This window comes from Hibiscus syriacus, unplaced genomic scaffold, assembly GCF_006381635.1.
Source record: "Hibiscus syriacus cultivar Baekdansim isolate YM2019G1 unplaced genomic scaffold, ASM638163v2 tig00110482_pilon, whole genome shotgun sequence".
NCBI classification, from domain to species: Eukaryota; Viridiplantae; Streptophyta; class Magnoliopsida; order Malvales; family Malvaceae; genus Hibiscus; species Hibiscus syriacus.
Genome location: NW_024062758.1, coordinates 215,513 through 228,767, shown reverse-complemented (window position 1 = coordinate 228,767; position 13,255 = coordinate 215,513). Strand labels below are relative to the sequence as shown.

The window sequence follows — 13,255 nt, the reverse complement described above, 5'->3', positions numbered from 1 at the left end:
CTGATGAATATGTATTCTAAATATTTGATCATGACATTTCAATATGCATGTATCTATTACACTATAACATATATAATCATATCATGCACATACGAAACTTACCTTCTTGTACCACTTTCACTTTAAAGTTTGTATTTCAATTGCCCATGTATATTATTGAGAATAGAGGTATGTAAGTACATTGAGGTTGTGCACTAATGCTGTCACCACAGCTCGTATCAATTCCCTCATGGGGCACCGAACCTTAGTTCATATTCGTCCCGTAGGACACTGTATGTCTCGTAGGACCACTATGTCCTGAAGGACTACTTCTTAAGAACCACATACATAATACAATAGCTCCAATAAGTGTACCGAAGTACTACATATAGGTTCCACATAATTACATACATGTCCCGAAGGACCACGTAGAACCCTCGACTCTTGGCATGCCAACTATACCTATAACTCTCATATCATATACTATGGGCATTATTCTTATGTTTCATATCACTTGTTCCTTTTCTTCTGTCACATACCATATGTATGTGTGAACATACATCTCATATCATATAACCTTTATCTCAAGTGCATGTAATCACGTATTACATGTAATCACGTAGATCATTTCATATGGATTATATCATTTCTCATTTTTCATGTAAACACACATGTCATATCTTATTCACATATGTTCATATATACATCATATATCACATAGAATAACATATAAACTTAAACATATATTCATGTACATACTTTCATATAGTTCGTATATCAATGCCCTATAACTTATCTCACATTATTTATATCCTAGTTTCATATATTTACTTAATTCAATTTCACATAACTTGTACCTATATATATTCTTATAACTTATCATCACATTAATCCCTTTTACTTACCATATTCATATCAATACACATATACCCATGCACACATATAAATCATAACAAACACTTTTATGAATTCATGTTTTTCACTATTGGAAATAGACTTATCACAAGTCTTATTTTCCCTTGAACCTCATATACTAGAGAATGTGCACTCACCTTAGCTTTGCTTTGATTCGATTATAATCCTTCAATTGATCCGGAACGGAATCACGTTCTATATCATCATACTAGATCTATATTAGTATTATAACTAATATACTCTAATGGTTCACTCTTTAGACCAAGAGAAAAGTCAATTTCATCTTTTAATGAAGGTATGCATCGATGCACTACTGATGCATCGGTGCAAAATGTATTTGATGTTGTATTATTACTGGGATGCATCGATGCATGACTTATGCATCGATGCACTAATTGCATTCGATGTTTCCTTATTAATGGGATACATCGATGCACTACTTATGCATCGATGCACAAATTGCATTCGATGTATTTATTTAAAAGAGTGCATCGATGCACTACCAATGCATCGATACACCTTCAAATATTTCTGGGTTTTTTAACATTGATGCATCGGTGCACTATGAATATGCATCGATGCACTCTGCCCATACCTCTTTTTGAACCCGAAAAATCCTTCTTTTTGAATTAAATCCTTCATATTTCAACCCCTTTCATATTCCTAACTTTCATATACATAATTAAACTCATTAATATTCATTATCTCATCTTTAACCTTAATATCCTCTCCTCTTTAGGAATTTCAAGAATCATACCCTATTTTCCACATGTTTCAAATCCAATTCTAACACTTAATACTTCTTAATTAAGCTGATGGCAAGTCAAATCCAACTTTAGAACTTCAAAACCTTTCTATAACAAAAGTTTATTTATAAACCCTTAATAGAAATTCCTTTCTAATTCTATCTCTTTGGTGGTTTAAACTTATAAGCTTTCCTTAAGCTTATACCCTCAAAGACTCAAATCCAACTTAAAACTTTCAAGAAATCAAAGCTAAAAAACTTACCTTTGCTCTTGGCTTCCACGTGAAGAAGAAGAAGAAAGGAGAAGAGACTCTGGAGAATTCTCTCCCTTTCCACGTGTATATAATTCCATTTTTTTATTCCTTAAATGATCAAATGACCATTTTACCCTTTATTTCCTTTAATAATTACTAAATAACCTTCATCATATATATCCAATAATCATTGAACTACTTCATTCTTCTACTTTAGTCATCAAATTCTGAAACTTTACAATTTGGTCACTAACCCATAATTTGGGATGTTACAAATCTCCCCTCCTTTAAAAAAAATTCGTCCTCGAATTTTCACTGCACATCCTGAAAATGACATATCTTCTAACGTTCTCATGCTGCTTTCTGAACTTAATCTTTTGTATCATCTTTAATAACTTGGTTCTTATCTTTTCAATTATTCGACTACCTTTTTACTTTATATCTCCTACCATGTCACTTATCAGATAGACATAACATTATTCTTATTACTCAAACTCATAAATCAATCAAATTCCTTGTCAATCTTCAATTGTCTTTCAAGAATCACCAAACTTTTATTTCATCCTTACTTGACTGACTCCAAAACTTCCTTAATACATATAAATCTTTATTAATTTCTCTAACTACATCCACTTGACCAAGAAACATAACCTTAAATCTTCATCATAACTGATTAAACATACACTTTGCATAACTAAACAATTTCTCATATTACCTGACATGCCTTTCTTACTTCTGGTTAAACTTATAACCTATATCTCAACATAATCTTTATCACATCTAATTATTTAAACTTCATCCTTTCATTTTCTTCATAACTCAAAATATTCTTATACGCCAATCATATCTTTCTTTCATGTTCACATACTCTTTTCCTATCACTTAAACTTATCTCTGATTACCAGTCTTTATTATATCTTTATAATTTTTCTAATCAATTTCACTTATACAAAACCTCATTCTTATCGTATCTTTCTTGTATTTTCTTCCTTCAAAATTTTCTTTAAAACACATAAATATTTATCTCCTTGCCTATATCATATCTATATGATCAAAATATACAACCACATCCAGATTTGTATCTCATTTGATTAACTTAGTTTATGTTTCCTTCAAATCTGATAATTCTAACATCCATGCCATTACAGCTAATTAATAACAACTTTTCAATCTAGGGCGTAAGCCCTGATCAAATTAATCTTACACATCATTTCAGTTAAAATCAACCCAGTGTAATTCACTTATTGAACCCATACTCTCATTCATATACAGTATTATGCCTTGTCTCCTTTATTACCTTCATCGAGCCCACGCTAACTCTTTCCATCTTAAATACAAAAACAGTATCTACCTCACTTGATACCTTTAAAATACTTCTTATCCTTCACATTATTTAATTTCTAGCAAAACACTTAATCCATTCCTTGATCTTTATCCATAACTATCACTCCTTATCACATTTTCATTACTTTGATAGTCAACTTTACTCGCACAAAACCTTATTCTTTACCATTCTTATACTTATGTTTTCTCCACTTGTTTTAAAAAAAATCACCAGATTTCAATACTTTTTCTACTTCAATTATAACTTCTAAAAGAGCTTTAACCAATTCACAAGGGTTGCTTAACCCTAACTTATCTCATTAACTCTTTGTTTAATCTTTCAAGATCAACCCTACTGTTGGAGTCTGTCGAACTCTCATCTGATTTGATTCTCTGACGGAGAATACAACTAATTCATGTCTGGTTTAAAGTTGAACCATAATCTCTACCTTTCTTTTATGGTGCTAAAATTCTATGAAGCACTAATTCTCTTAATCATCTAAGATTTTATTTCTCCAAACTTTTCGTTCTGAGCTTTTTTTTTCTCTTAAAGCTTTAACACAATTAAACATTTCTTGAACGATAACAAATTCAAACCAGTAACACTTTTTAATTTAAGGCGCAAGTCCTAACAAAATATCACATGTATCATTTTCAGTCGGAATTAACTCAGCATCAATTCTGCTTAGCTTAATAAACTTATAATCATACTCATACAAGGTGTAATTCCCTTGTTTCAAGCTCGTGTATTCCAGTTTCATCTGTTTTATAAACTAGTCATCAATGCACTTATTCTTGAACTCTTATACAATTCCAATCACATCATTTAATCTTTTAACGTTCTTATGGTGACAATTGTCCACTATACTCTAACTTACCAAAGTAGTAACAAAACTACTCAATTCAACATCTCCACTTTGAAGAAATGAAACCTTCTATCATCATTCAACCAAAGGTCTATAACAATAGAACCTTCCTCAAATCTACCCTTGAACTTGGGTGCTCGCAACTTTATCAACTAATTTGATACATTCATTCTATGAGTTAAAGAAGTATAAATTGAAAACACATCAGAACATTCTTCAATCATGAAGAATAATTTTCCAAATTTTATACAGGCATTTCCTGAGGTGTTCGCTCTTCTCCCTGCCTGGCCAAGGCAGGTGAATGCTATTACCTTCAGATTTATTACCTTTCACTTCATTCGAAAGCTTATTATCATACTTCTATTATCATAATAATCTATTTTTTTTATTAGCAAGACAACATACTCCTTACACTATCATATCAGAATTTTTCACTTTGAGTTGGCATGTACACTTTTTAAAACACTTCTAACTTCGATTTAAGCCTAGAATCGGCTAAACCGTAGCTCTGATACCATTAAATGTAACACCCCCAACCCATATCCGACCTAGATACGAGTCCGAAGTGTCACATTGTCTTTTCAAACATTTATTCATATAAAATAGTGAGTAATTTAAAAACTTTTATAACATTGAACTTATTCAAAACGTTTACAAAACTATTCAGAGCTTATACAATATATTCTTTTGATTACATGCCAACTAAAACTTTATTTATTAAAATACGTATTATTCACCTCTTTTCTGATCTGACATTTGGTAAGGAGAACTGACCTGTCTTGCTTCATATTGCTCTTTACTCTTCTCGAAACCTACGTGTGAAACAATCACAAGCTAAGTCGTTGACTTAGTGAGGCATATAAATATATAATAAAAACCATAGAACATTTCATATAACAAAACACATACCTGTACAAATACTATCATTATCATTAACATATCTATCATATAATATCATACATTTTTTCCAATCAATACCCATTTCATCCGATGAATATGTATTCTAAATATTTGATCATGACATTTCAATATGCATGTATCTATTACACGATAACATATATAATCATATCATGCACATACGAAACTTACCTTCTTGTACCACTTTCACTTTAAAGTTTGTATTTCAATTGCCCATGTATATTATTGAGAATAGAGGTATGTGAGTACATTGAGGTTGTGCACTAATGCTGTCACCACAGCTCGTATCAATTCCCTCATGGGGCACCGAACCTTAGTTCAGTATTCGTCCCGTAGGACCATTGTATATGTCTCGTAGGACCACTATGTCCCGAAGGACTACTCCTTAAGAACCACATACATAATACAATGGATCCAATAAGTGTACCGAAGTACTACATATAGGTTCCACATAATTACATACATGTCCCGAAGGACCACGTAGAACCCTCGACTCTTGGCATGCCAACTATACCTATAGCTCTCATATCATATACTATGGGCATTATTCTTATGTTTCATATCACTTGTTCCTTTTCTTCTGTCACATACCATATGTATGTGTGAACATACATCTCATATCATATAACCTTTATCTCAAGTGCATGTAATCACGTATTACATGTAATCACGTAGATCATTTCATATGGATTATATCATTTCTCATTTTTCATGTAAACACACATGTCATATCTTATTCACATATGTTCATATATACATCATATATCACATAGAATAACATATAAACTTATACATATATTCATGTACATACTTTCATATAGTTCGTATATCAATGCCCTATAACTTATCTCACATTATTTATATCCTAGTTTCATATATTTACTTAATTCAATTTCACATAACTTGTTACCTATATATATTCTTATAATTTATCATCACATTAATCCCTTTTACTTACCATATTCATATCAATAACACATATACCCATGCACACATATAAATCATAACAAATACATACTTCTATGAATTCATGTTTTTCACTATTGGAAATAGACTTATCACAAGTCTTATTTTTCCCTTGAACCTCATATACTAGAGAATGTGCACTCACCTTAGCTTTGCTTTGATTCGATTATAATCCTTCAATTGATCCGGAACGGAATCACGTTTCTATATCTACATCATCATACATAGATCTATATTAGTATTATAACTAATATACTCTAATGGTTCACTCTTTAGACCAAGAGAAAAGTCAATTTCATCTTTTAATGAAGGTATGCATCGATGCACTACTGATGCATCGGTGCATAAAATGTATTTGATGTTGTATTATTACTGGGATGCATCGATGTATGACTTATGCATCGATGCACTAATTGCATTCGATGTTTCCTTATTAATGGGATGCATCGATGCACTACTTATGCATCGATGCACAAATTGCATTCGATGTATTTATTTTAAAAGAGTGCATCGATGCACTACCAATGCATCGATACACCTTCAAACAATTTCTGGGTTTTAACATTGATGCATCAGTGCACTATGAATATGCATCGATGCACTCTGCCCATAACCTCTTTTTGAACCCAAAAAATCCTTCTTTTTGAATTAAATCCTTCATATTTCAACCCCTTTCATATTCCTAACTTTCATATACATAATTAAACTCATTAATATTCATTTATCTCATCTTTAACCTTAATATCCTCTCTTCTTTAGGAATTTCAAGAATCATACCCTATTTTCCACATATTTCAAATCCAATTCTAACACTTAATACTTCTTAATTAAGCTGATGGCAAGTCAAATCCAACTTTAGAACTTCAAAAACCTTTCTATAACAAAAGTTCATTTATAAACCCTTAATAGAAATTCCTTTCTAATTCTATCTCTTTGGTGTTTTAAACTTATATAAGCTTGCCTTAAGCTTATATAACCCTCAAAGACTCAAATCCAACTTAAAACTTTCAAGAAATCAAAAGCTAAATCAAACTTACCTTTGCTCTTGGCTTCCACGTGAAGAAGAAGAAGAAAGGAGAAGAGAACTCTGGAGAATTCTCTCCCTTTCCACGTGTATATAATTCCATTTTTTTTATTCCTTAAATGATCAAATGACCATTTTACCCTTTATTTCCTTTAATAATTACTAAATAACCTTCATCATATATATCTAATAATCATTGAACTACTTCATTCTTCTACTTTAGTCATCAAATTCTGAAACTTTACAATTTGGTCACTAACCCATAATTTGGGATATTACACACTACCCTTCCACCCATACTAAAAGCGCTCTCAGAGGCCACTGTTGATGTAGGAATGCCTAAAATATCCTTAGCTCTTTTTTCAAAGTTGGATATTTCAAATCAACTTTCCAATAATGAAACACGTCAAATGCACTACTCTCTGGTAATGCATCATCCTCAGGATAGTGGTCTAGCTCACATCTCACATTTACCTTCTTTTTCTTATTGTTCTTAATTTGGGTCCATGTATCACCTTCATCACCACTACCGAAAGAATCACTTCCAGCTTGTCGTTTCCCAAGTGACACACCATCATAACTAGAATAAGAATGAAAAGAATCTCTGCTTACTTTATCCCGGTACTTATGAAGAAGATCATATAATAATCTTTTAATCCTTTCAATTTCAACAGATGCGTCATTACCATAAAATATGTTAAAATAGTGCTCCACACATTCTAACTTATTTATAGGGTCCAAAATAGCTGCAATTGCTAGAATTCCATGGGTACTTATCCAATACTTGTCGAACTTCTCTATCATCTTTTCACCCATATCCTTAATAAGTTGCTCTTCTTCACTATCTTGCCACTTCTTCGATGTCATTTTAATCTCACATACTTGTCGAAAAAACAAATTGGCAGTAGGATATTTCCTACCAGAGAACAACTCAGTGATTTTGTGAAACCTCTTTAACTTATCACATATTATTTCCGCCAACTCCTAATCACGTGGAGTAGGAACAATAAACTTAAGCATGGGGTTTTGAATTTTCAAGTTACCAAAGACATTCTTATATGACATAACACTAACAAGCATCAAATAGGTCGAATTCCACCTAGTTTTACAATCAAGTTGCAACTTTCTAGAACAATCAATTTTCGAGGCTCTAGCCTTATCCTCAAACTTTTAAACTCTACTAGGAGTGGTTGTCTAAAATACAACACAATTACGAATCTTTTCAATTCCACCAGCAATTACTTGCAGACCATTTTGCATAATGAGATTTAGTATATGCACACTACAACGTAAATGCAAAAACTTACCATCCAACAAAAAACTATCAGGATCAAATTTCTCTTGTAAAACATCAATCATTGCATCATTTGTCGAACAATTATCAAGAACCATAGAAGAAACTTTCTCAGTTATATTATACATATTCAGAGTATCCACCAAAACTTGGGCAAGCATATTGTCAATATGTGGACAAGGGACATAAACAAACCTATGGATTTAACAAATAAAAAATACAAATCAATTGTGACTCAATGAAACAAATATAGTATTTTAGAACAATAGTGATTGGCTGCAATATTTATAAGAGTAAAATAGCATAATAATATAATGTAATCCTAAAAGCACCAACTATGTTAGAATAATAATGAATGTCTATTGTTAATTTACGAGAAACTATCTTATTCACCATTAGAAGTTGTAGCCAATTAATTATATTACATGATAGTCTACTGTTGTAGCCAATATAAATAATTAATTCAGTGACCCATGTTAATTTTTTGGGTAATTAGAGTTATTAAATTAAGACTTAACTCACTTAAGCATTATGATAGTCTACTGTTGTAACCAATATTTTAGCTAAAAAATGTACGCCATTAGAAGTTGTAGCCAATTATCAAGGTTGTCGAGTGTTTACTGAATAAAATTATATTACATCTGCAAACATGAAAAGAAGCAAAACCACTATAAGCCATAAACTATAAAAAATGAATACCTCATAGTCTTGTTCTGCAAAATCCAATGATCGTCAATGAAATGTGATGTAACAACCATGTATCCCTTTTTCTGATTCGACGTTGTCCACATATCACTAGTAATAGCCACTATTCCAACATGACCATCAAAGAGCTTCTTCAAGCTTGCTTTCTCACTGTTAAACATCTTCATGATGTCGCTTTTTAAGGTATTACGGGTAGTTATCTTAAAGCTTGGATTCAAGCTATTGACGAATCTTCGAAACCCAATATGATCAACAATGGATATTCATGTAGAATAACCATGTTAACGAGCTCCTTTCGTGATGCCTCTTGAGAAAACACATGGTTCTCAAGTTGTGATGTTGAATTTTGTTTACGATTGATACACAATAGTTTTTGGCTCAAATCAACATGTGCACTATGCTTTCTACTGAACCTTAGTTCAATATGATCTTTCAGATGAGAGGTACCATTTTTGCCTTTGGCATAGTAATATCGGCTACAATGCACACATTTTGCTTTCTCTTCACCATTCACTGTCACCTTCTCGAAGTGATTCCAAATTGGTGATGTAAATTTTCTGAAAATACGAGGTAGTATTTGAGATGGACCCATGGTGGCCATTGAGGATTTGTTTTGAGCATCATCTGGAGCCACTTTTGTTGCAGTTTCAGGTACCTCCTCAATTAGTTTCGGTTCAGGGCTTACACTAGGAGTTGGAGATGAATATGGCATGAGAGTATGGATGTCAGGAGATGAGCCTTGAGTTAAAGGAGAGATGGCATAGGATTTTGAGGTGCTACTATCTGATGTATCTCCCATATCCATGACTAAAAAAACCAAAAACAAAACTCAAACTAATTACTAAACAATTGCATATTGAACTTACATGAATATAAAACTACAGATTGAACTCAAGTGAATTAATAAAAGAGGAGAGAACTTACATGAATGTGTGTGTTGAGAAAGTGAAGCATTGAAGCTTGAGAATATCAAGTTTCAAACTTGGTAAAGTGAAGCTAACCAGGAGAGAGAGGCGGCTAAAGGCATTAAGGCAACAGAATGAAAAGATAAAAGATTAAAATTAGGGCTTTCATTCTTTCAAACCTAGTCATGTGACAATCATGTTTATTTTTTTAATATAATATATATATATATATATATATATATATATATATATATGGATGGATATATTAATGGGTGAATGGATGCTGCGGGTGATTGGTTAAAAAAATTTCATCCATATCCATATCCGACCCGATCCATCCATCACCCGCAAATCATCCGTTTCACAACGGGTTTTCATCCATTTATTCGGGGCGGGTGGATGGATAATCCACTCACCCATGGATAATTGCCAGCCCTACTTATCGGTGGTTACATATAGTTACATCGTTTCTTTGATAAAAGATTACTTATCAATATAATCAAAATTGTGTAACGAATCAGCCTACCACATAGTTTGGTTCACTCACCACTCCTTTATCACTTTATAAAACATCTAGTTCAACAGAGACAACGAGTTTTTATGAAGGTTACTGAGTTCTTTTGATGTTAGTCGTCGTTTTTAAGGGAATGTTTTAATTGTTTTTGTATAATTGGGTTTAATATTTTTATTTTTATGTGAGTTTTTTTAGTAATTATCGTCTTCATTTTTCTCTTATATTTGGATGCATTATAATTCTACTTTCTTTAATTATTTTTATTAATAAAATCAAGTTATCATTGTTAAAAAATAATGAAACACAAATATTAATATTATACTATAATTAAACAAAATAAATATTTTTAAATATATTTTATAAAAAACATCAGTTCTAAATAAATAAGCTTAATTGTTAATATAAATAAATCAAATATATATATATATTTCAATTCGTTTATTTGATTAAACAAATATAATTTATATGGATTATAATTCAATTAATTTAACTATAACAAAATTGATCGATAATATATTCATTTACAATTCTACATGTATGTTGAATGTCGCATTAAAACCTTATCTCATTTACAAACATTCGGTTAGTCTAGTGGAATAAGACATTAAATTTTTTAAGTAAAGTTAAAAATTCAATTCATGATAATTTTCAATAGAGTATATTTAAATACTCAAATCCCTGAAATTCAATTTATTCCTCATCGGTCACTTTCCCTTTCGTTAAAAATAATAATGCTTATAACGTTATATATCTGAATTGATTAAAAAAAAATTTAATCTTCTAAATAAAGAAAGAGTATAATTTAAATAATTTTTATATATATTAAATCGTAAATTAATTGCTCAGTCTTATATTATTTGGAAGTTGAATAGCAGTATTAGGGAAAGGGGCTGATTTTGTCGTGTAGTAGCCAAAATGACTCAAACGTTGCGGTGGAAAGTGGAAAGGCGCACGTGGAGATGCTCACATTCACTGCTCTCGCCTTTGTTTTTTTATATCCAAATTTAGAAAGTTGACTTTTTCTTCACCCAAATTTGTTCAATTTCAAAGGCTGTGGCCATCTTCAATGTAATCAAAACTCATCCCTCTCTTAACATTATCCATACCATTGGAATTTCACTATCAAATATCTTCATTGTTCTTCCTAATCTACGACTTGGTGAAAACCTTTTCCTACCTATATTTAAACTCAATGGTTCACTTTAACCAATTGAGAGGACGTTTATTAACGATTATATGATTTAATGTGACGAGATAATAGATTTTTAAATGAGATTGAGACTTGAATCTTAATAATTACGAATAAAATAAACTAAATTGCGAGGATCATTATCATAATTCTATAAAATTTGATCTAAATTAATTAATTAACTAATTAATCGTTAATTTAAGAAATTAAGAGAGTGTTTAATTAAGTGGGGGCACTATAAAGTAACCTCACCTTCATGGAAGGAACATAAAAATGCAAGTTGAGAGGAACAGTGGGTCCATTCCCAAATATGTTATATTTATCCAAAAATTATAATTTGTTATTATTACTTTTCAGTTTCTATTTGGTTTAGCCTAAGACCAACGTATCCCTTTTGGACAAGGAAGATCTAAGTCTTAATATTTTTCTTCTTTCAATGCCAAGCGTTTTATAATTCATCAGATAATAATCCTTTAAACAATGTATAAATTTTAATTTATTTTGCAAAAATAGTTTATTGAATCTTGTTTAGTTAATAAACTAATATTTAATAAAATTTTAATTTGTACTCTGCGATTGAGCAAGTGGGCAAAAAGGCCAGCAAAACGACAACCGTCAAAATTATTCATCACGTGTCTAAATATGAAGTTTCAAAGAAATTCATAATTAATCCATAAATAAAATCCCACCTTTATTATAATATTAAAAAGAACAGGCAGATGAGAAAAACCGCCGATCCAAATTCGTGTATCTAATTCCCTATATAAACCCAATTTCTCTTTGCCATCCAAAGATTCAGACTCCCTTTTATTCGTTTAATCTTTTTTCCAAACAAATCCCATAAATTATTAACTTAAGATTTAACAGTTTTCGTAATGGAGATGTATCCAAGTAGCAGCAACGATTCCGATTTAGCCATTTTGGACTCAATTCGGCGGCATTTACTGGGTGACTCATCGGACTTCCGATTCGATGCTTCTACCGATTGTACCGCCGCCGCCGCCGTTCCTCCCATGTTCTGCAGGAGCTCGAGCTTCAGCCGCTTGTACCCTTGCTTGACTGAAACCTGGGGTGACCTCCCTCTTCAAGAGAACGATTCCGAGGACATGCTCGTTTTCGGGTTCCTCCGAGATGCTTTAACCGTCGGCTGGGCCCCCTCCGACAACTCTTCAATGAATTTCCCGCCGGTTAAACCGGAGCCCCAAGAGATTTTAGTCGAGAGGAAAGTGGATACGGCTGTTCCCGCCTTGGTTCAGCCCAAAGCGAGACATTACAGGGGAGTCCGGCAGAGACCGTGGGGGAAGTTCGCGGCTGAGATAAGAGACCCGGCTAAAAACGGGGCCCGGGTTTGGTTAGGTACTTTCGAGACGGCTGAGGACGCGGCTTTGGCTTATGATAAAGCGGCTTATAGGATGCGCGGGTCGAGGGCTTTGTTGAATTTTCCACTGAGGGTGAATTCCGGGGAGCCTGACCCGGTGAGGGTAACGTCAAAGAGGTCATCGCCGGAGCCGTCTAATTCTTCTTCCTCCGGCTCGCCGAAGAGGAGGAGAAAAGTGGCAGCGTCGGCGTCGGCCCAAGCCGAAGTTAAGTATGAAGTTGGATCGTGTAAAAATGAGAATCAGCTATTAATCAGTTATAGATGACGTTGTAGTTGATTT

General features: G+C 32.5%; 2 protein-coding genes across 2 annotated transcripts; one reads left to right on the top strand and one right to left on the bottom strand.

The window, feature by feature from the left end:
• Positions 1-9,203: 9,203 nt before the first annotated feature.
• Positions 9,204-9,794, bottom strand: LOC120128600 (zinc finger BED domain-containing protein RICESLEEPER 1-like). Its single transcript, XM_039146268.1, has one exon. It carries the CDS (start codon positions 9,792-9,794, stop codon positions 9,204-9,206), a length of 591 nt encoding a protein of 196 aa, XP_039002199.1.
• Positions 9,795-12,396: 2,602 nt separating this feature from the next.
• LOC120128841 (ethylene-responsive transcription factor 1A-like) lies at positions 12,397-13,255 on the top strand. Its single transcript, XM_039146463.1, has one exon. It carries the CDS (start codon positions 12,473-12,475, stop codon positions 13,238-13,240), a length of 768 nt encoding a protein of 255 aa, XP_039002394.1. The 5' UTR covers positions 12,397-12,472; the 3' UTR covers positions 13,241-13,255.

Coding starts and splice junctions, on each gene's coding strand:
- LOC120128600 (XM_039146268.1), bottom strand. CDS start 9,794: ATGGATATGGGAGATACATCAGATAGTAGCACCTCAAAATCCTATGCC.
- LOC120128841 (XM_039146463.1), top strand. CDS start 12,473: ATGGAGATGTATCCAAGTAGCAGCAACGATTCCGATTTAGCCATTTTG.